We start from the raw sequence: 22125 nt of genomic DNA on the forward strand, positions 1-22125 counted from the left end.
ATTACTATAAAGTACCCCTTGCAGTTGGTGTAGCTTGAGGCCTGGTGTCGTGGGGCAAGGGTGGGGATGTGCGTTCCTTCAAAGGACCCTCTGCAGCTGGGGAAGCCCAGGGCAACAGATCCCTCAATAATGGTGCCCACATCTGCCCAGCAGATGACTCTGCACAGCAGGATGCCACTGATGGGCCTGACCACCTGTGGAGGGATGGACAAAGTGGGACTCGCTGAGGTGCCAAGGTGTTTGTCAGCCCCCCTGGTTCCCCTCGCCCCTTTACTGGGAGCAACCCCTGCACTCGTGCCCACCCCAGCCCTGCTTCATGAGGATGGGACAGAGGGATCCTCCCGGGTTGGGGGAGCGGGGGCTCACACTGCCCCCTCTCCCATCCACACCTGCTCCCTAGGGATGCTTGTGCCATTCTCCCATCCCTGTCCTAGGCCAGTGGCCCGAGACCCCCTTATGTGCATGAGCAGGAGCCCAAAGGTGGACCTCCTCGCACCGAACTGCTCCCCGCCAGATTGGCAGCTGTCCAGTGTGGTGAGTTTGCAAAGGGTGATGGCAACATGCTTCTGCAGAGGGGTGGCAGAAGGGAGAGGCGAGCTACTTGCAGGGTTCAAGGAAAGTGGCCTTTGTCATCTGGAAGTCCTGGAGCCATTGTTGGTCTCCCCTGTGCTCCAGGACAACGTGGTCCCAACAGTCCACGCTGGTGTCCAGGCACCAGATGCCACCAGGCACGAGGTCTGGTCTGCAGTGGGTGGCCTCCTGCTGTTGGCTTTTCTCCCCTAGATACCAGGTGTGGTGGTAAGGTTCCAGGGAGCCTGGGGGCCATCTTGCAGGAAGTGCTGCACAACAAATTTGCAAATTTGCAAATAAATTGCAGCTCAGAGATTTCCCTCTCCATTTGATTTCTGAAATTTTTTTGTTTCCGAACTGTCACCCTTAAATCTGTCACTGAGCGTCCAGGGAGATTGAAATGCTCTCCCACAGGCTTCTGTACATTACCGTTCCTGACGTCTGATCCATGTCCAGTGACTCCATTAACCATGGATTAAACAGAGACTGGGAGTGGCTCGCAGCTTACAAAGACAGTTGCTCTGCTTTGGGTGTTGATAGCTCCCCATTGGACACTGACAATGGCTCACATCCCCCTGTCTGATCTGACTTGTTTTTTCCTCTTTCGATAAGTCCTGTCGATGCTGGGCCATTTCCACCTTGCTGAATAGACCTTGTCAGCTCTGGCCCTCCCTCTTACTGGGACCCCACTCTTTAAATACCCCTCTGAAACCCCCCCCCCCCATGCATCTGACAAAGCGGGTCTTTGCCCACGAAAGCTTATGCTCCAAAATATCTGTTAGTCTATAAGGTGCCATAAGACTTTTTGTTGTTCTCGAAGCTACAGACTAACGTGCCTACCTCTCTGATAGCTGAAAAAGAATGTACTGCAGAAAGGTACACAACACAAGTTACAGCTATCTCCAGGTGTCTAGGCAGCAGTCCTAGAATTTTAAATTCATTTCCTTTGTGGCCACCGTGGCTAGCAGAACAAGCAGCACACCTCAGCAGTACACCTCAGCATCACCTCTGGCCAGGAATTCGCAGGATCGCAGATGACCCCCAGCATGGAACTTGCATAAGGTCCAGGACCTCATCAGTGTGTGGGGGGATGAATCTGACATAGATACAAAGATCTCACAGAGCATACTGCAAAAAGGCTACACCAGGAATGCTGTGTGAAAATAAGGGCGCTCAGGCAGGTGTACTAAAAGGCAAAAGAAGCAACTGGACATTCTGATTATCTCCCCAAACATGCTGCTTCTATGGGCAGCTGCATGGGATTCTAGGGAGTGACCCAACCACTCTGGAGCATTGCTGAGCAGGATCTCTGGCTAATAGCAAGAGGAGGATGTGGTGGATGAGGAAGAAGAGCAGGTGGAGGAGGAAAGCAGTCAGCTGGTGACTGGAGAAGTTGATTTTGGAGACAGCCCGGAGCTGTTTGTAGCTTTGAAGCCAGTCCCCTCATCCCAGGATGTTTTGCAGCCAGACCTTGGTGGTGTAGAGGGCATTTCTGGTGCGTACTTTTTTTTTTTTAAAATAATGCTACAGGTAGGGTGCAGCTTGTGGGGTTGGGGAGTGAATTTGTTTGAGGCTATTATTCCCTAAGCAGCCTAGGGCCCTTGGAACAGCTTGTTAATGTTTCTGGGAATGGTGCACTAATCCTGTTTGGACATCTCCATAAAGGTCTCAGACAGGTACTTTTTGATTTTTCTCTTGATTTTTTTGGGGAGGCCTGCCTTATTCCAGCTTCCATGATAACCCACCTTCCCATGCCAAGCCATCAGTAAGCAATCTGGAATCATGGCACCACAGAGCATTTTGGCAAATTGACCGGCCCGGTGCCCAGAATGGATTAGCATATGTTATCACTTATTCTTTGGAGGCTGCTGTCTTCTTTTGCAGCCCAAAAAAAGTAGAGGAAGGAGCATTAAGCTACTATATATGATTGCACAAGTTGGTCTGCCATGCAGGGGTGTGGGGGAGCAAGCCAAAACATTCCTAAAAGGAATGAGGAATTTTTCTGTCCCTGTAAGAGTACACACAGTCAGCATCAAACCCTCTCCCCCACCCTCCTGCTCCCCAGCTTGCTAGCAAACCAAAACTATCTTGGGCTCACTGACAAGGAATTTTTCTGTTCCCCTGGGGTCCAGCTGTTACAGTAGCAGCCCTCCATCAAATGACTGGAACAGCTGCCCCCCATTTCCCCAGCATCTGGGAAATTTTCATTGCCCAAGCACAGGGAAGGGAGGGTGAGACAGCTGCATGAAAGCATAAGTGGTTTTCAGGTGGTTTTCACAGATCGTCCCCACAAAGCTTCCCTACCCGGCCCTCAGCAACCAGCATCTTGCCATAACTGGGAAGGTAAACATGAACAGTAGGGGATGTAGAATATTTCTGTGGGAAATGATCTTATCTCAGCCTTAAGAGCCCAAAAGTGTCCTCATGGAGAACACATGTTCTAAGTTTGAAACAAACGTCCATTCGTTATATACCTTCGTGTGTTACACTTAACTGCATTAAAATGTATCTTCCTCTAATGTGTGTCCTTCACTATCTTCTAGGCTCCACTGGACTGAGGTCTATCCAGATAAGCAGGAGAAAAAAAACCAGGGAAGAACCATTCATACAGCAGATCGAGGCCGTGCACACATGCTTAAAGAGAAAGAAAGCAAATGAATACCAAGATAAGAGCCTTGCCTGTGGAGAGAAGACAGCAAAGCGTTCAAGACTTTTAGAACCAAGAGACACTTGTTGCTTTAGTTAGTGAGCAGACACAGCTCATGCAGTCCCTTGTTGCAGAGCAAAGAGCCCTCCCCCGCTGTAAACCATGAACCATTATGTGCCCACCTCCCCATGTTCCCTAGCCTCCCCTCGTCAGCACCCCAGAATGCTAGTGGGGCCCGGGGGGAGAGGGAGAGTGTTTAAGGGCAGCCTTTCAGTCCACACCCAGGGGTGCTTCTCACACCAGAAGACCCACATTCCTCCACGTGTGACAGCAAGGTTCCCTTGCATACCCACCCCTTAAGTCTCTTCCATGAACTATTTTAGTGTCCCCTGAATATAAACAATTAAGTTAAAAAATGCCTTTTAGTGGTTTTGCTGGGGTGGAGTTGGGTGAGGTGTTGTTGGAGGTGATTTCATAAAAGGAAAGGACACTTCATTCAAATGGGGAACTCCTTAAGAGCAACAGACTTGACTGTCATGTTGCTGTCTGCTCGTTCATAGAGCTGTTTTTACAAAGCATCCCTGATTATCAGTGTCCCCTGCTGTGCTCTCCTTATTGTCCTTGTGTCTGGCTGCTCATAATTACTGGCCAGGTGATCTGCCTCTGTACTTCAGCCTGGCAAGAAATTTTCCTTCTTCATCTCACGCAAACTGTGATGCACACAAGCTGCCACTACCAGGTGAATGTTGCCTTCACTGAGGTCTAACCAAGTCAGAAGGCATGTGAACCTGACTTTTAAATAGCCGAATGCACATTCTATCACCATTCTGCACTTGCTCAGCCTGTAGCTGAAGAGTGCCTTACTGGGGTCTAGGGTGCCTGTGTTTGGCTTCATGAGCCAAGGGAGCAAGAGGTAAGCAGGGTAACTAAGAATCACTACGGGCACCTCTGTGTCTGCAATGGTAATTTTCTGGTCTGGGAAGAAAGTCGCATTCTAGAGCTTTTTAAACAGACCAGAATCCCTAAAGATGTGCGAGTCTTGTACCTTTCCTGGCCATCCCGTGTTGATGTCAGTGAAACGATCTTGTGAGCCACCAACACCCGCAACATCATGGAGAGGTACCTCTTGTGGTATATGAGGCAAGGTAGTCTGGTGCCAGGATGGGGATGTGCATTCCATCCATCGCCCCACCACAGTTAGGGAACCCCATCACAGCAAAACTGTCCACTATGTCCTGCAAAATACCCAGAGTATTGCCTTGGCTTGATATTGATTGCCTTGGCTACTTGGATCACAACAGCCCCCACTGTAGATTTGCCCACTCCAAATTGATTGCCACGGACTGGTAGCTTTCGGGTGTTGCAAACTTACACACAGCAATTGCCACTCACTTCTGAACTGTCAGAACAGGTCTCATTTTGGCGTCACAGCACTTCAAGGCTGGGGAAAGCAATTCACAAAGTTCCCATGAAAGTGACCTTAGATATGCGGAAGTTTTGCAGCCACTGCTGATTGTCCCATACCTGCAGATCAATGAGATCCCATCACTCTGAGCTTGTTCACAGCTCCAGAACGCTCCATTGTGTACAATGCACCCAGTGCAGCCCCCATCTCCACTGTCCTCCTTTCCAGTTTTTCACGTGTACGTGTCCTGCCGCTCAGAATGGTCCTCAGTCTGCTGGCTGCTCAGGGTCTGAAAATACTGCAGCACAATGTGCGAAGTGATCATCATACTTTCCACAACGGCTCTAAGCTTCTCCGGCTCCAGGCTAGGCTTGTAATGGCTTTTTGCAGTTTGTGTTCAAAGGGAGGGGAAGGTGGTGTGATGCTGATGTCGCACACCCACAACCACTTGTGACACAGTTTTTTTCCCATAAGACACTGGACGAGAAACCCAGACTGCAACAGGGCAGCAGGAACTGTGGGATAGGTACCCACAATGCACTGCTGACAGCCAAACCTGGCTAAGTTAATGGGGACACACTCCACTGACTTTGGAGAGGAGTTTGGACATGCATCCTTGACTTTATAAAATTGAGTGGTATAAAGTCAACCTTAATAGATACGACAATTTCCTAGTGTAGACATGTGCTCAAGGAGAGGAGCTACTTCATTTTCCTTCCAGGAAGTGTTGGGCGCAGAGAGAGGGCAGTGCCATGAATGTTCTGTGCTGGGACAACAGGGGAAATAGAACTGCTGAGAAGGGCTTTGGGACCCACCGTTGTCCCCAGCTACCACCCTGCTCAAGAGTCTGTGTGTGTCTGATATTGGTCTTTTACCAGGCACTGCAGCTCAGGTGGCCAGGTGTATAGTTTTCAACTGAGAGATCAAAAAGGGATCCTCCCCAGCCTGGTGAGTGCGTGAGTGAGTGGGGGTAGGGGAGAGTGAGCAATGGGGAGGGAGGGAGGAGTGTGTGGGGGGGCAGGGTTGGAGAAGGGCCAGGGCAAGGGTGTTAGGTTTGGTTTGGTCAGAAAGTTGGCTGTCCTAATTTCAGCCCTACAAATGTGGTTCACAGAACCTCCCAGGTTGCGCAGCATGTCTGCATCCTGTTGAGAGCACTTTCTTCAGGTGTGGTGTTTAGCGGGTGGAACACGGAGGGGGCTCTGGTTGTTCCGTTGAATATTTATGCTGCACTGTTGCTCATATAGGGTGAAATGCAATAAGGTAAGGAAAGCAGCCAGAAAGGATAATGTGAAATGGTTAGAGGAGCAGCGTGAAGATATAGAGAGGTATTATGGCGAATTTAAGACCAGGGAGGTGCATGAGATGATTAGGAAGTGGCAGCCAAAGCAGATGGTGATCACAGATGAGAATGAAGAGGTGCTCATGAACAGGGAGAAGATTGTGCAGCAATGACTGAGATATTGCACCAATCTATACAAAGCACAGGTGGACCTGCGTGTCCCAGAGAGACTAATTGGAGAACTGAAAGAGATATCTCCACTGCGCGTCGAGAGCAGGACGGATACTTCGAAGCAGAAAAAGCAGTGAAATGACTAAAGAACAATAAGAGCCCTGGAAATGATAAGATGACGGGAGAGATGATCAAATACGGCAGAGAAAGTATGATTCAGGAAATACACCGACTATGTAATATAGCACAGAAAGAAGGGAAGGCACCTAAGGAATGGACAAGATCTATGCTATGACAAAACACAAGAAAGGAAGTACACTGGAGTGCAAAAACTACAGAACGATTGCCCTAGCGAGTCATCTAGGCAAGGTGCTGATGATGATACTGATGGAGAGACTACGATCGCAGACAGAAGAACATCTAGCGGATGAGCAAGCAGGGTTCAGGAAAGATAGAAGTACCATACAGCAGACATTGGCACTAAGACTGGCAGCACAGAAAGCTTGATGAACGAACAAGAACATCTACACTCGATTTTCGGAAGGTATTTGACAGTATAGATCAGAAAGTGACTTGGGCGGCGTTGGAGTCATATGGAGTGGATAGAAGACTGATATGGTTGTTGTAGAATATCAGTGACAATGCAGGGGCGGTGGTGATAATATGCAGGGAGTTGGGAAGTTGATTTAAAACAAGTAGAGGTACGAGACAAGGATATCTGATATTGCCAAGTATCTTCATCATGCCCCTAGAGAGAGTGATGGACAAGTTCAAGGAAGAGGCAGAGGGATATCTGTGCACGGGAAAGGAATTAACAACTTGAGGTTCCCGGATAATATAGTTATCATTGAGGAAGATGAGGAGAAGCTAGCAAAATGGTGCAGGTGCCAAACAAGGAAGGGAAGCAGTACGGACTGATTATGAACATTGATAAAACAAAACCAGTGGTATTTGAAGATCAGTGTATTGAACTAGAGAATGTAGAGATGTTCACGTATCTGGGGAGCAACATAACGTATGATCTAGATGGGAAGAAGGAAATAGGGATTAGAATAGCAAAAGCAAGAACAAGTTTGAAGGCGATGGATAAGATCTGGAAAAACAAAGCGATTAATTTAGGAACGAAGCTGAATGTCTTGTAAATGTGTGAGATGGGTGATAATGAAATATTTAAAGAGAAGAATATTGGCATTCAAGACAAGTTGTTATAGAAAGATCCTGAGAATAGAGTGGATGCAGAAGGTCACCAACAAGGAATTATATAGGAAGACACAGCTGAAAGAGAACCTCCTGCAGAAGGTTATACAATGGAAGTTACAGCTATTCGGGCATATTTGCAGAATGAATGATGAACAAAAAATCAGGACCCTGGTATTCAGCATAATGGATGGTTCGAATAGGAGAGGCGGACTCCATAGAGAATGGGTAGATGATACAGTAGATTGGTGTGGAGCTAGTCTGCAGAAACTAAGCCACTTCTCAAGGGACAGGGAAAGATGGAAGGAAACAGGGAGAGGCATCAAACACCAATGGATGCTGAGCCCACAGTTGTTGATGGTGATGATGACCGTTGCTCAGTCGGCTGTACAATTGCCCAGGAGGACTTAGTCTCTGGCCCCAGAAACTCAACTGGGGGTCAGGTCTGCCCAGCTGTTTGTCTTTTTCTTGGTTACTGTTGTGACCATATTGCCAGAGCCATGCCTTGTTCCATTTGTGCCTAATCCCTGCAGGAGGGGGCTGTTATTGGTGGCTAAGAGTCACCTGGCTGGTGAAGGACTTTACATGAGAGAATAGCGAGGGTGGGAAAATGATGATTTGTGACCAGTTTTTCAGTGACTCTTCCTTAGATTGTGTGCTTTGTATTATTTTCTTGGTAACCCACTTTGTTCTGTGTGCTACTTCTTTGACCACTTGAAATACACATTTCCTTAGTCATTAAACTTATTGCTGGTTTATAATATTACCCAGTTTATGTAATTTCTAAGGGGTAAGGTGAGAGGCTGTCCGGACCCTCTTGCCCATTGAGGAAGGAGCTGAGCTTCATTTAACTTTGGGTTGATACCCCAAGGTTGTGAGAACACCTGGTTACTGGGGTAAATCACCTCAGCTCAGCCCTCCCAGAGTGGATATCAGTGTCCATATCTGAGGCTCAGCATGGGCCTTACTTGTGTACTTTGCTGGAGGATGCAGGGGAGCCTGGCTCAGCATGGACAGGGTTCAAATGGGCCTAAGGTGTTAGAATAGGGGGGACACTCATGCTTCAGCACCTCAGGTGATATCCCAGGGGTCCTGAAATGTCCTAGTGGCATAATTGAGGAGGGCAGTGTGCACAGCTTATTGCTGGGGAACACTGGTGGTGATTATAAGTGAGCTTTAAGTGTGGTGGCTGGAGAATACACAGGGCACTCACTGGTTTGTTATTTTCTCTTTGCTGATTTCAGGTAAAGAAACTAAAAACAGGAAAATAGCAAAAGGAGAGGACCTACCAAAACCTCAGAGCTCTGCACACTCCAAACAGAGGAGAGGGAACATGAAGGGACAAGTGGAATTGAAAGAGATGGAATTTGATGGGCAGGTGGCCTACCAGAGAGCCTTGGAAGGGGAAGACAATAAAGCCCAGCATGAATTGGCTGCTATGGATTGGAAGAAACAGAAGGCCACAGCAGGGGGCGCCACCTCTCCAAAAATCCACACGGAGGAGCGGTTGTGCCAAACCTACGATAAAACTGGAGCTCTTACCCAATATTTCATGCTCATGATTTGTGAGGATCAGAACATTGTGGCTGCAAAGCAGCCTGGAAGAGCACTGGACGTATTCAATGAGGTGCACAACAAGCATGTCAAACATGCAGCCTGGGGGCCGGATGCAGCCCCATCTAATTCTTTTGCAGGCCTGGGGCTGGAAGCTGGCCAGAGCGCGGAGCTCTGCCAGCAGCTTCAGCCCCAGGGACCTAGCCAGGGGAACCCAGGCAGCCCCAGGGCTGGGAGCCGGCTGCAGCATGGAGCCCCTCCCAGCAGCTCCAGCCTCAGGGGCATGGCCAAGACTGGGGCAACCCCGGCAGACCTGGGACGGGGAGCTGGCCAAGGCGTGGCGCTCCACTGCCAGCAGCAGCCCAGGGGACCCAGCCGGGGCTGGAGAAACCTTGGCAGCCCCTTGGCTGGAAGCCGGCAAGGGCACAGCCCCACCCAGAAGCTCCAGCCCCGGAGACCTGGCCAAGGGAACCCTGGCAGCCCCGGGGCTGGGAGCCGGCCAAGGCGCAGAGCCCCAGCCAGCAGCTCCAACCTCAGGGACCCAGCTAGGGGGACCTTGGCAGTCCTGGGGCTGGGAGCCGGCCAGGGCATGAAGCCCCGCCAGCCGCTCCAACCCCAGGGACCTGACTGGAGCAGAGGAACCCCAGGCAGCCCCAGGGCTGGGAGCCGGCTGGGCCGCAGAGTCCCTCCTGGCAGCTCCAGCCCCAGGAACCTGGCCAGGGCTGGGGCAACCTCAGCAGCCCTGAGGCTGGGAGTTGGCCAGGGCATGGAGCCCCACCATCAGCTCCAGCCCCGGAGACCTGGCCAAGGGAACCCTGGCAGCCCCGGGGCTGGGAGCTGGCCAAGGCGCAGAGCCCCAGCCAGCAGCTCCAACCTCAGGGACCCAGCTAGGGGCACCTTGGCAGTCCTGGGGCTGGGAGCTGGCCAGGGCATGAAGCCCCGCCAGCCGCTCCAACCCCAGGGACCTGACTGGAGCAGAGGGACCCCAGGCAGCCCCAGGGCTGGGAGCCGGCTGGGCCGCAGAGTCCCTCCTGGCAGCTCAAGCCCCAGGACCCTGGCCAGGGCTGGGGCAACCTCAGCAGCCCTGAGGCTGGGAGTTGGCCAGGGCATGGAGCCCCACCATCAGCTGCAGCTCAGGGGACCTGGCCGGAGCCAGGGCAACCCCGGGAGCCCTGAGGCTGGGAGCCGGCTGAGGTATGGAGCTCCACCAGCGGCTGCAGCCCAGGTGACTGGCCAGGGCAGGAGAAACTTTGGCAGGGCCTTGGCTGGGAGCCAGCCAGGGCACAGAGCCCCACTGGCAGCTCCAGCCCTGTGAATCTGGCCAGGGGAACCTCAGCAGGCCCTTGGCTGGGAGCCAGCTGGGGCGTGGAGGCCCCCCAGCAGCTCCAGACCCAGAGACCCAGCAGGGCCAGGGAATCCCGACAGGCTCGCGGCTGGAAGCCAGCTGGGGAGGAGAGTATCTTTAATTGATATTTAAATTAAAAATTATTATATATGAACAAACAACAATTTTACACATCAAATTTTATGAACTATTCATTAAATTCTAAAACAATAGATTTCATATTAACTATTAAATTCTCAATTAAAATTATTGTGTTATATTCAAATGACTGGAAAAATATTACAAAGTATACCGAAAACATACTCTGTAATAATTACGACTTTCCGATAAAAGTATTTTCTTTGGTTTTCGGTTTTCATTTGTACGGCCCTGAGTAGGCTTTGTGTTTGATATGCATGACGCACACAGTAAACTCATATCCAGCAGCCCCGGGATCAGGAGATTGCTGGGTATTCAGATATTCTGGATAATATACCTAGCAATGCATAACACTAAAGGAAAACAAGATTAGATATTATGAAACAAACAAACAAACAAAAATGTATGCACAGTACGTTATTTACCAACAACAGCATTGCACACTGTACACTTATACTGTATTTGCTGTATTTATTTGTATTTACTTTCAACCTACTATTCTTATGGGAAAGGTCACTAAAATATACTTCTGGTTACAATGCCAGTTATTTGAGAGTGCCAGGTGATAGAATGCCAGATACAAAAGCGTTTACTGTATATTGGTGACCCAGAGATGGGCCATTCACCCTCTCAGATTTCTACCTCCCATACCTGTCCCAAACCATCCTTAAAAACAGGAGACTCCCAAATGTTCTTCCTCCATAATTTCTCTGCCCCAAATGGAAGGAGAATAATTCCCCCCATCCCACATTGACTCTGTTTTCCTCAGCCCCAAGGCACCCGAGGGAACCCCCATAACTTCCTGCATTTGCTCGATAGAAGCTGGGCCAGGGGAGCTGACCAAGAAACACATTAAAGCGTTCAAAATTGATGACACAGAGTGTCTGAGTTGGAGGGGCCCTGGAGCCCTGTCTCTCTGGTGCAAGCAAGGGCAGCGTCTGAGGCTATTGTTTTCCCAGGGCAAATGGCCAGCAGTAGGGTGCAGAGCCAGAAGGGTTCCCTGCACCACTAGTGAAGGTTCGTATGGGGCGGGAAGGTTTGGAAGGTGATTTACCTGAGGAGGAGGGAGAGGACATCCCAGGGGACAGGATGGTCTGGGATGATGTTTTCCACAAGGCCAGGGCTGCTGATGTGACCTGCTGTACACAGGAGGGTTATGCGGAATCCCCAGCTAGCAGGGGGATGTGCTGCTTATCCGTGAGCGGTCTGTTCCCGTTGGGAACTGCAACAGTTGCAGCTGAACCAGGGAGAGATCTGGAGAGCACGGAGAGGTGCGTCAGGATTGGCAAGGTACAGGGCCAAGGCTTCCCCAACCCTGCCCGCCTCCTCTCCCATCAACCCTGAGAGTCCCCGGCCTTGCGCCTCCCCCGCATGCGCCACCCCTGACTGGTTCCTGCCGCCTGACCTGGGCAGAATGCAGCTGCCCCTGCATTTCCGCGCTCTGCTCCCTCACCAGCGGCTGCCATGTGTGGCCACAAGGCAGCAGCACTGGGGGTGGGCTGACTCCGGTCGGAGCCGTATCGTGGCTGGATCTCCCATCCTAAGAAGAAATGTGGATTGGTTGAGTGTTGGGTAGGGGGCAAGGGGGGGCATGGAGCTCACTGCTGCTGGGGAGGAGAGGGCTGGGGTACGTTATCTTCTCTGCCTCCTACCCCAGCCCTGGGGCAGCCCCAGGCCATGCACCCAGACTCCTTCACAGAGCCCCCACTCCCACCCCTCCTTCACAGACCTCCCACCCCATAACCCCTCCTGCACCCCAACCCTCTGCCCCCACCCAGAGCCAGCACCCAGCACCCAACCGCCCCCGAACGGCCTGCACCCATCCGCCACCCAAGCTCCCTCCCAGAGCCTCAGGCAGTTGGTGAATGGTGGGACTTGGACTTCTTCTGGGCACCACCGAAAACTGTACAAACCTGCTGCCCCAGTGTGTGGCTCAGAGGGGAGCCTCAGGAAGGGAAGGGAAGAACTGCTGGACCCAGGCTGAGAGTTACCTGCCCTGTGAAGGACGCCACACAACTCAGTCACTAGGGTAAGAAATTATTATTACTAACTCGAGCTTAGATTTTGTGCTTTGTATTGTTTTCTTAGTAACCCGCTTTGTTCTGTTGGAGACCTCTTTGAACACTTCGAATACACCTTTTCTTAGTCCATACTCCTACTTCTGGTTTATCATATAACCCAGTTTGTGTCATTTTTCATTGGGGAGGCGGGTGAGAGGCCGTGTGTAGCTTCCTGCACACTGAGGAAGGGGCAAACTTCATGTAACTTTGGGTTTGTACCTGTTGAAGCACAAGACTTCTCCGAGTTTAGGCGGCTAACGTTCAGCTTTATCGAATTCAGTAAGGCAACAGATGAGCCAAACTGGACACTAGTAAAACCGGGTCCAGCAAGGCTGCTTGATGCAGCTAACTCTAGTACTTTATACCCTTACACAAACAAGCCCAGTGTCAGAGGCAATTAGTTAGAGAATCGTAAATCACTTTCCAAAGAGGAACCGTTATCAGCCAGGAGAAACAGGTACAAGGGAGCTGGATCCCCAACTCCAAACAGTTCATTAGCACATTCCAGAGAGCTCATCCTCCCAGCCATTCCCAAACAGGTCAGGGAAAGGACAGGCCCTTGTGTGCGTGCAGAAGTAAGGGATGTGAAACAGCTTCTCTACAAGATGACTGCCACAACTCTCAAGGGGGATGCCCACAAGGGTACTGAGGGTACGTTCCTTCATCTGAGTCTTCCAAGAGCCAGGCTGCCTCTCAGCTGAGCATGGCACTGCCTGTGAGCTTTGCTGGAGGAGTGTTGAGAGCCTGGCTCACAAGGCAGGACTCAAGCAGGCCCAGGCTGGCAGGAAGGAGCAGGCTCAACTCTTCAGGTGACATCCCGGGGTCCCAACCCACTGCAGTGTTGGCTCATCTCTGCTCCGGTTCACTCTGTCTGGTGACAGCCACTATTTCGTTTCTGCACCATAGGCCCAATGTTATCCTATAATATATGTCAGAGAGGTAGCTGTGTTAGTCTGTATCTTCAAAAACAACGAGCAGTCCTGTGGCACCTTATAGACTAACAGATATTTTGGATGAAGCGGGTCTTTGCCCATGTAAATGTCTGCTGCAAAATATCTGTTACACTATAGTATAGTAACTATTGTTGTGTTGCTCATTGGCCCAAATGGGAGAGTTTCCTGGCACGTGTGTTAACAATTATATTCCGAGCATTTTTGGAAAAGTTTGGGGTTTTGCTGCTGGAAGCCTTCCAAATAATCACGTCTGCACTGAAAAGAAAAGAAAAGATCACCTCCCACACCCACTAGAATAGAAGCTCTCTTGACACTAGTGAAAACCCCAGTTTGCCTGCCTGGCAATTGTGTTTTCTCAGGCTTGTGGTACTTTGTAAAACGATGCTAAAATGGTGATGTGGTACATCTGGAGCTGTTGGAATGGTCGCACGCAGCAGTGATTCATGAAAAGCATCGTGTAAGTGGGCTATCTAGGGTGGCTCCGGCATCTGTCACATCGGTGGTTACTGATGGGTGAGAGTCCTGCTGCTGAGTATCCTGCTTAGATTTCCAAAAAGGACGGTTCCAGGCGTGTGCTAGTGTGTGATAAAGTGTGTAGCCCAAAGTCATCCCCACTTTCCTGGGAATTCTTTGTGCCTTCAAAATACACCCGAGGCGGGTAGACAGATGTCAGGCTGGTCAGCACCTTTCCGCCACTGATTCAGACAGACTTCTGCACTCACCAGGAAGTGGTGCTAGGGCAGACCACCAGGAAACAGCAAAAGTTGGGAAGAAGGGTGCTTTAGCACTCGGGGCACCCTTTCAAAGGAACCCCAGCTACACGGCTGTTTTTATTTTGAAATCAGCACTTTTGACAGGCTGGGTGCCACCATTATGCAAATGAGGCACCAAATATTCATATCAGTGCCTCATTTGCATTTTAGAACAGCAGTAATTTACATGCCCCGTCTGAAAGGGAGGGGTAGTGTAGCTACAGCCATTAATGTAGCAATGCTTTCAAAAAAAGATAGCACAGAACTTTTAAAATAATAGACTAGCTATCTTTGGAGGTAAAGTAATTGTGTGTGTTAATTGAGGTGGAGGGAATGGTCTTTACCATCACTTAGCAAGTAAGGAAATGTCTTAACAAACAAACACATCTCCTAGAACTGGAAGGGACCTTGGGAGGTCATCTAGTCGAGTCCCCTGCCCTATTGGCAGGACCAAACACCATCCCTGACCTCTATTTGCCCCAATCCCTACATGGCCTTCTCAAGGATTGAGCTCACAACCCTGGGTTTAGCAAGCCAATGCTCCAACCATGCCTGACACGTCTAGGTGAGTATTACACTTGGTTCTATCCTGAAAGAACTTCTTTCGACAAATGAAGAGACACAGCTGAAACCCATTCCTTCTGCCCTGGACCGAAAAAAAATCCTAAACTCATGATGAGCAGCTGATTTTCAACCAGTTTATTCAACAAGAATTGGAAGCATCAAGTTGTAATGGTAAAATATTTATAATCTAGAAGATTAAATGTCCAAACGTCTGCCTTAGCTTGATAGACTCTTCAGGCCAATTCCCAACCTCGTTTCACGACTAGCCGGACCCTGTGTAAAACCTAGAAGTGGCTTTTACGTTTCTCTTATAAAATATTGAGTTCAATTTGAGGTCCTCTTTAGCACTTTTCCGATCTGGTGTCCACTTGCTAGTGGGATGGGCTCAACCTGGTTGTGCTCTGGGGAACCAGAAGGCTGGTCCCACACCATGAGCAGGCAGAGTCCCACACGCTGGTGAGAATCTGCCTTTGTAAGGAGGAACATGTTGGCTCCCCTGTCGCTGCTGTATGGGGGACAGAGTCCTGGAGCTACTACTCTCCTGCAGGATCTGGGGAAAGCGGAGTAGCCAGCTCACGGGTGAAACTTCTGCATGGCCCCCAGCAGAAGGGAGGCTGAAGTCTCATTGCCTGATGCCCCTGGTCCTTCCCTCTGCCAGTGCTACACAGCGACACTTTACTTACTGGCCTACTGCTGCCCTTCCTAAAGGGCATGTGAGGAGGAGTGGACAGCTCTCCCTCAGAATATTCCCTGTTGCAAAGCAGTCTGTGGAGAGCACCCTCCATACACGCTGCACGCACCTACCTGACTCTCTCCCAGACACGGTGAGCAATTGCTGGATGTTGAGGAAAAATCCCACACAGCAGCTGTGTTGGGCTGCTAGATGTTTAAATAGAACAGGACAGAGTCTGTGCCCTGAAGGGCTTATAATTAATGGCCCAAATTCCAAGTTTCAGACTAAATCTGTCTTGATTTCACGTTTTTTTTTCTCTGCTGCCCTGCCACAAAGTGACTCTGAAGTTCAATCCAATTAAAGCAAGGTCTAATTCCAGAATGGCGACCAGACCCCATTCCTCTTCCTCCTAAGCCGGCTCTGTCCATCATGTTTGAAAGAAATGTGGAAAGAGCCAATTGAATTTATTAAGGCACAAATGTCCAGGCAAGCAGCATTCAGTGCAAAGGAAAAACCTGCCCAGTGTTTCCTGGGATACAGCCTCCCTTCTCAAACCAGCTTCAACAGGGAGGTCAGGGCTCTGCAGTATCCTAATCAGAAGAGTTGTCTGGACTTGAAATATGATGGGGAGAAAACATAAAGATTCCAAACCTGGTCTCCTTTCAGAGGCTGTTGTGAGGAAGCATGGCCTCCTTCAGAGACTGACAAGGAGGGACCATTAACTGCCTCCCCAGGGGCAGAGCCAGGGAGGCTGTTCGTGGCCTGTGAGAAGCAGTGGGGTGAGACCAGAACAGGAAGTATGAAAGGCAGGCCCTGGAGCTCAGGTGAAGGAGACAGATGCATCCTGCATGTTACTGAGACCCAGAGAGGGTCCTGAATCTACTGCGCATTTGCCAGATCCACTGTAGCCACCAGTGAACTGACCAGCTGGGGAGATCACTGGCCACCTACCCTGCAGAGACCGAGGACAACCACAGGATGGAAGTGCCAAGTCGTCCCCAAGCCAGCCCTCAGCACCACTTGGACTGTGCCGTGCCACCCCCAGCCAACCCTCAGAGCCGCCTTCGTTAATTAGCTTAGTTTGACTATAAACCAGCTGTGGGCTGTGACTTCAGCTGAGCTAACAGGCTGGTGTATGGGTGCTGTCCCTTTGGAGGCAGCACAGGTTTGTGTAAGTGTCCAGTGACAGGGGCTGGACGCTGCGGACAAATGTCTCTGGAAAGCGCAGGATACAGGGCCACTGTCTGATCCCACACAGGCAACGTAAAGACTGGCAGAGTCTGAGGAGTTTGTGGGAGAGGTGAACAGACGGGTGGGTGTCTGGGAGCAGCGGCCCAGTCTAAGCTCTAGTGACTTGATTTACTTTGAGCACAGGTCATCTACAAGTCTCCTCCACTTCACTCTATCTCGGGGCGAAACTTCTAGCTGACCCCAGGAGTACCCCAGTTGTTGTCCTTCAGCCTGAGTAGATCTTCTCCATGTTGTCCAAGGTCTCCCTCTCTTGTGTTTTCCTTGTGGGTTCTGTTATGGGGCAGCAGTGATCTGTACGTCTAAAAAGCCTGTTACACCTCCCTTCTCCCTTCTCCCATTGACTGCCTGTGAGACACCTTACCCTCCCACCCTCTCTGGGAATGCGCATTGAGATGAATGGGCCGGCTGAGCAGCACCCAGGTGGATAAGGCATCTGGGACTCCGACCTGGTGGCAATCAGATGCCCACGGCATGGACACTGCCTGAGGTGGGGGGTTGACCAACCAGACAAGGCTAAGCCATCTCTAGCCACAGGTCAGGAAGTAGGGAAGGAGACAGATGCTCAGGGAGCGCACTCACAAGATCGCACCTCCTGAGAGGCCCTTCGCCTGGACTGTCTGGAACGTTGGTGCCTTGAGGGGTCTATGACAGTTGGGCAGAATGTTGGTGCCTTGAAGGTTCTATGTGGGCGGGATAGAAAGTTGGTGGCCTGAAGCTTCCATGGCAGCTGGGCAGAATGTTGGCACCTTAAGGATTCTGTGGCAGCTTGCGCGGAATGTTTGGGGCTTGAGGGTTCCAAAGCTGCCTCACGTCTGGAGACAGCTGGATGGAATATTAGGGTTCTGAGAGTTCTGAGGAAGCAGATGAGTTGAGAAGCCAAGCAGGCCAGCAGCTTTCATGGGAAGAAAATTCATGCCTGAGCATGTGAGCTAGGGTTGTGGGGTAGTATGAGTAGGTTTACAAGAAGGAATCACGTCTGAAATTAGAGTTTTGTGGCTGGCCAAACTTCAGCAGGCATCTGAGGACGCAAGCCCAGGAGTAAGAGGTGACTCCATCTGGGAAGAAGCTACAGTGCGTTTTCTGGACTCTTTAGATACCAGAAACCCATGGAATGGAGACACCCTATAAATGCCTCAACTGCAGGCAGGGTGTCTCCTCAGCTGTGAACTATCAAAGGACCAGCATGGGAGGTAACTCAACAAAAGTCCCAGCCACTGGGAAAGATTTAATTGTAGGGGGACCCATTCAGCTGTTGTGGAATGCTCACGCTCCCAACATTCCTCTCTGGGGCTCCAGAACCCTCTGTTCCCCCTGCCCCCTTTCACAAACACCTCAAAGATCCTGACAAAGAAAGCCCATGGGCTCAGCTAAGGCACAAAGGCACCTGGCCAGTGGCGTTTCCTCTAATTTTTTCCATGCGCATAGGTGCACCCAAGAAAATGTATGTAGCGGGAGTTGTGGGGTGAGAAGTTTGTAGTGGGAGAGGGAGCGCAGGGCTAGGGCATAGGGCAATGTTCCTACTAATCAATCCTATCCATGTGCAGAATAAATTTTTCCCTGCACCCAGGCATGTGTGAATGTGCACCACAAGCAGCAACAAAAAACCTATCTGTGGGTGCTCTGCTAATCAGCTGTGCGGCATTTTAATGTCTCCTAAGAGGCTGCACGAGCCCACAGCTTGCAGGGAACACTGGCAGAGGGTTGAGGGGGGCTAGAGAGGTGAGGGCCTTGCTTGAAGGTGTGCGCTCTGCGAGGGGGCAGAGATGAGGGGCTGAGGGCTGGAGCAGAGGGCTGGATGAAGGGAAGGGGGAAGACTGAGGGCTGCAGTTGGGGGTGAGGAGAGGTTTTGGGTGCAGGCTGTCCCCGGCCTATGTGGGGGGGAGAGCATTTCCTCCAGCTTGTTTGTCCTGCAGCAGCACCTGGGCTGGGGGAGGGGTACTTCTTGCCATGGCAGTTGTGGGGTGGGGGGCTGATGTTTAGGTGCCTCAGTGGGTCCTAGGCTGGGTTATGCCCAGGGGAGAGGGACATTTCTCCCCACCCCGGCAGGACCAGGGTTGGGAAGAACATCTCTCCCTGCTACAGCCCTGAGCACTTGTGCAGCACTCAATAAGCTGCTTTCTAGCTGGGTGGCCACGTAGCTTAGAGGGGATTTAGCTGGCTGGGTTCACTGCTCCTAGGCCCAGTCCTGGCACCCCGGCTCTGTGGTCTCAGGTACTGACATGTGAGCGCCCAGTAGCATGGAACGGCTCAGCCAGTGGCAGGCATTTTGCTGTTTCCTCATCCAAGCCAAGGGTTAAGGCAAGGTACCCCCGGGTACCCCGACATTCACAGGCTGAAGCCTACAGTGGGGTGTATTCCCCTTGTTTGAACTGTATGGTACCTCCCCCTTGTTCCAGATGAGAATCACTGCTACAAGCGTCAACAGCATCTAGTGATCAACCCCACTGGGCCTACACCCTTCCTGCCACCCTGCTTGCTAGAATCAACTGCCAGTAGGAATCAAGTCATGCCAGGTGGATTCTTGCACAAGGGGTGCACTGTGTCCCTGTCTGCTAGGTGTTGTGCAGCTGGCTTAGTTTGTCATAGGCTGGGGTGTTGCTGCGCTAGACTTGACAAAAATTTACACACACAGCTAACCCCTAAATTGCTTGCCACCAGTTTTCTCTCGAAGCCAAGTGCTTGGGCAGCTGCCCAGGAGGGATTCAGGTGCCACCCAGCTGATTAGCAGAGCACCCCAGCCAGCAGCCTGTGTTTCTACGGGTGGTGCACACAACAAAATTTATTCCACCCATGGATGGAAAAAATTAGCGGAATCCCTGCTCACCTCCCTACCAAATTCATGAACTCGATAGTAAACTGATCCGCCTCTGCTTTCATACACGGCCCTGCAGCCTTTGGGTCACAACTCAGCTCGTGCACGGCAGTGTCTCTGTCTCTCTGTTACAGCCCCTAGGAATCCAAGCGAGCTGCAAGCACCAGGCCAGACTCAGCGAGACCTTGTCCAGGGCACGTGATGAGAGAAGAGTATGTTGGACAGAGCTGCAGCTGGGCATGTTTGTCCTGCTGGCCTCAGCCTCATTGGCCACACGGGGTCAGATGAGCCCTGGGGCTGGGGGCCTGCGGTGGGAGCACATTGGGAAGCCCCTGCCGGAAAGCTGAGGAAGGTGAAGGGAAGGAGGTCGCTGCTGATTGCTCGTTATAGACCTTGCTGGCTGGGTTTCCGACCACCACTTCAGCCGAACATGAGCCTGTGGCAGAGGCTGACCCTGCTGGGGCCCAAGGGGCGAAGTTTAGCCACGGCGTCGGCTAGCACCGGGGCTCACCACGGGGATGGGACAGGTGAGAGATGAGTGGGTTATGAAAACTTGGGGGGCTTGTTCTGATCAAGCCCCAAGGTTGGGGAGAGGGAAATGGGACATGGGGCCTTTCCCCCACAGAAGGGGCTGGGCTCTGAGCCTGGCTAAGCAAGTCTGTGGCCTTATGGAACGAATTTGTCAGGCCTCAGTTCCAGCACCCACAGCCGAGCCCTTCCATGCACCGGCCATGGCCAACTCCCTGGCTGGTAGCCGCGATAGCGAGGCTGCGGGCTGGCTGGTCCTGGGACCCAGAGCTCCCCTCTCCCTGGGGGCGGGGTGGGATAAGCACCAGGGGAATGAAGAGAGGACTTCGCCCTCGGGCTGCCTTGCTCTGGGGGGGGGGTGGGGGGGTGGGAGATCATTAGGCCTGGCTGGAGGCTGAGCTGGTCACCAAACCAGCCAGGGCAAAGGGGTTTAGTGGGGTCATGTAGCAGAGGACAGCTACCAAGTACTCCATGGGGGAGAACTGCAACTCAGCCTCCCTCTAGTTTTCCATCTTGCCTCTCCCACATGCAGGCCCTGGGCAGCCCTGGCTCCCCCAGCCGAGCGAGCTTCAGGGGCCTGGCCCATAAGTGTCTCCCCATAGTCCAGGGTCCGGTGCTTTACTAGCTGGCTCCTGAGCTCACAGGACACCATTACTCCCTGGTGGGGGCCAGGCCCCACGTCCTATGGCTGGGAGGCAGCTGTGCTGCCTTATTTATCCCTGGACCGGTGGGCTGGGCCTTGGCGGGTGCTGCCGTTAGACCAGCCCTGGAGAGCTGCCAGGGTGTCAGGCCTGGGCTATATTTACCCACCGGGAGGAGGGGGAGGCTGACTTTGAAATCGACCTCTGCTGCTTCCCTCTTGGGACAGCTAAGAGGCTGTGTGCTACAAGGGGGCAGGGGGAGTGCGGGGGCTCAGTAGAGGGCATTCTCCCCACTGTGCTGGGACCCAGAGCAGCTCTGGGGGCGCTGGGCTGCAGGGAGCACACGAGGGGCTCAGCAGGGGGTGCTGTACCCCTTGTCCGTGTTGGCCCTGAGGCAGCACTGAGGGGCGCTGTGCTGCAGGGAAAGGATTGTGGGAGTCTGTAGGGGGCGCTATGGGGGAACAGGGCTCAGAGTAGGGGTTGTCCCCGATGCAGCACTAGGGGGCGCTGGGCTGCAGGGAGCACCCGAGGCTCAGCAGGGGGCGCTGTCCCCTCTGTCTGTGTTGGCCCCAGTGCAGCACTAGGCTGCAGAGAAGGGATTGTGGGGGCAGTAGGGGGCTCTTGCCCCCAGCAGGCAGGGCTGTCCACATTGCCCCTGGCCATGCTAGGGGTCATGCACTGTGCCGTGCCTGTCTCTGCAGCCAGGACATGGAAGATCCTGTCCTTCGTGGTGGCGCTGCCCGGCGTGGCTATCTGCATGCTGAACGCCTGGCTGAAGAAAGCGAATCACCCCCACGAACCTCAGCAGTTCGTGCCCTACCACCACCTGCGGATCCGCACCAAGGTACAAGGAATCGGGCGGCGCTGGCTGTGGGGCTGAGCCGGGGCAGGACAGAGAGGGCTGGGTGGGTCCATGGGGTTGAGCTGGGTTGTCAGGGATGGGGCAGGTGGGCTCATGGGTCTGACCCAGCAATGAAAATGCCCTCAGCTCAGCGGTGCAATGAGTTGTCTGGTCTCAGCGTGGCCAGCCCTGGGGAAAGCTCAGGTGCAGAGACGTTCTCTCTCCTGACCTGCTCTCTCTCTTTGCAGCCGTTTCCCTGGGGTGATGGGAACCACACCCTCTTCCACAACCCCCACACCAACCCACTGCCCATGGGCTACGAGGAAGCCAGAGGTCACCACTGAGCCGCCCCAGCCTACCAACAATAAACCTGAGTGGATCGGTCTGACGGTGGATTTATGTACGCTCTGGTGGGAAGGGCCATGGTGGGGCAGGAACCTCTGGCTCTGGGGGCCCTTCTGCACCCCCCCAGGGCTGGGAGGTATGTGAGACTCAGTCAGCCCCTGATTGCTGCCCCTGCCAAGGGGGTGCTGTGCGGGGGGAGGGGAAATGGACTTAGCACCCTGGGGTGACACTGATTCCCCAGCCGGGAACTAGAGCAACCCCAGGGCAGCAAGATCTGGTCGCCTGGGAGCCTGTCTGACTGTTCTGGTCCCCTGAGGGCCATTTCTCTGGCCTCTTGGGTCACAGCCTCAGGCTCCTCTCATCCTGTGGCTCCTACATCAGTGGATAAGTGGCCACATC

At 52.3% G+C, this 22125-nt stretch overlaps 2 protein-coding genes across 4 annotated transcripts in view; both read left to right on the forward strand.

The window, feature by feature from the left end:
- Window positions 1-10792, forward strand: part of LOC142014909 (uncharacterized) — a 66189-nt gene extending 55397 nt beyond the window's left edge. For all 3 annotated transcript variants that reach the window (XM_074998176.1, XM_074998179.1, XM_074998175.1), the window contains one exon: window positions 8514-10792. In XM_074998176.1, the coding sequence (XP_074854277.1) occupies window positions 8514-10138 (1625 nt within the window). In that variant the 3' untranslated portion in view covers window positions 10139-10792. The remainder of the gene's footprint in view (window positions 1-8513) is intronic.
- An 8818-nt stretch (window positions 10793-19610) lies between these two features.
- LOC142014958 (cytochrome c oxidase subunit 6A2, mitochondrial-like) lies at window positions 19611-21766 on the forward strand. The gene is made up of 3 exons (XM_074998290.1): window positions 19611-19898; window positions 21242-21384; window positions 21630-21766. Exons 1-3 carry the CDS (start codon window positions 19802-19804, stop codon window positions 21723-21725), a joined length of 336 nt encoding a protein of 111 aa, XP_074854391.1. The 5' UTR covers window positions 19611-19801; the 3' UTR covers window positions 21726-21766.
- Window positions 21767-22125: the final 359 nt, after the last annotated feature.

Source organism: Carettochelys insculpta, chromosome 6, assembly GCF_033958435.1.
Source record: "Carettochelys insculpta isolate YL-2023 chromosome 6, ASM3395843v1, whole genome shotgun sequence".
NCBI lineage: Eukaryota > Metazoa > Chordata > Testudines > Carettochelyidae > Carettochelys > Carettochelys insculpta.

Excerpts from the sequence above, each read along its gene's own strand:
- LOC142014958 (XM_074998290.1), top strand. The coding sequence starts at position 19,802 with ATGAGCCTGTGGCAGAGGCTGACCCTGCTGGGGCCCAAGGGGCGAAGT. Across the intron at positions 19,899-21,241 it reads TCACCACGGGGATGGGACAG|CCAGGACATGGAAGATCCTG; the intron begins GTGAGAGATGAG and ends CTGTCTCTGCAG. Across the intron at positions 21,385-21,629 it reads ACCTGCGGATCCGCACCAAG|CCGTTTCCCTGGGGTGATGG; the intron begins GTACAAGGAATC and ends CTCTCTTTGCAG.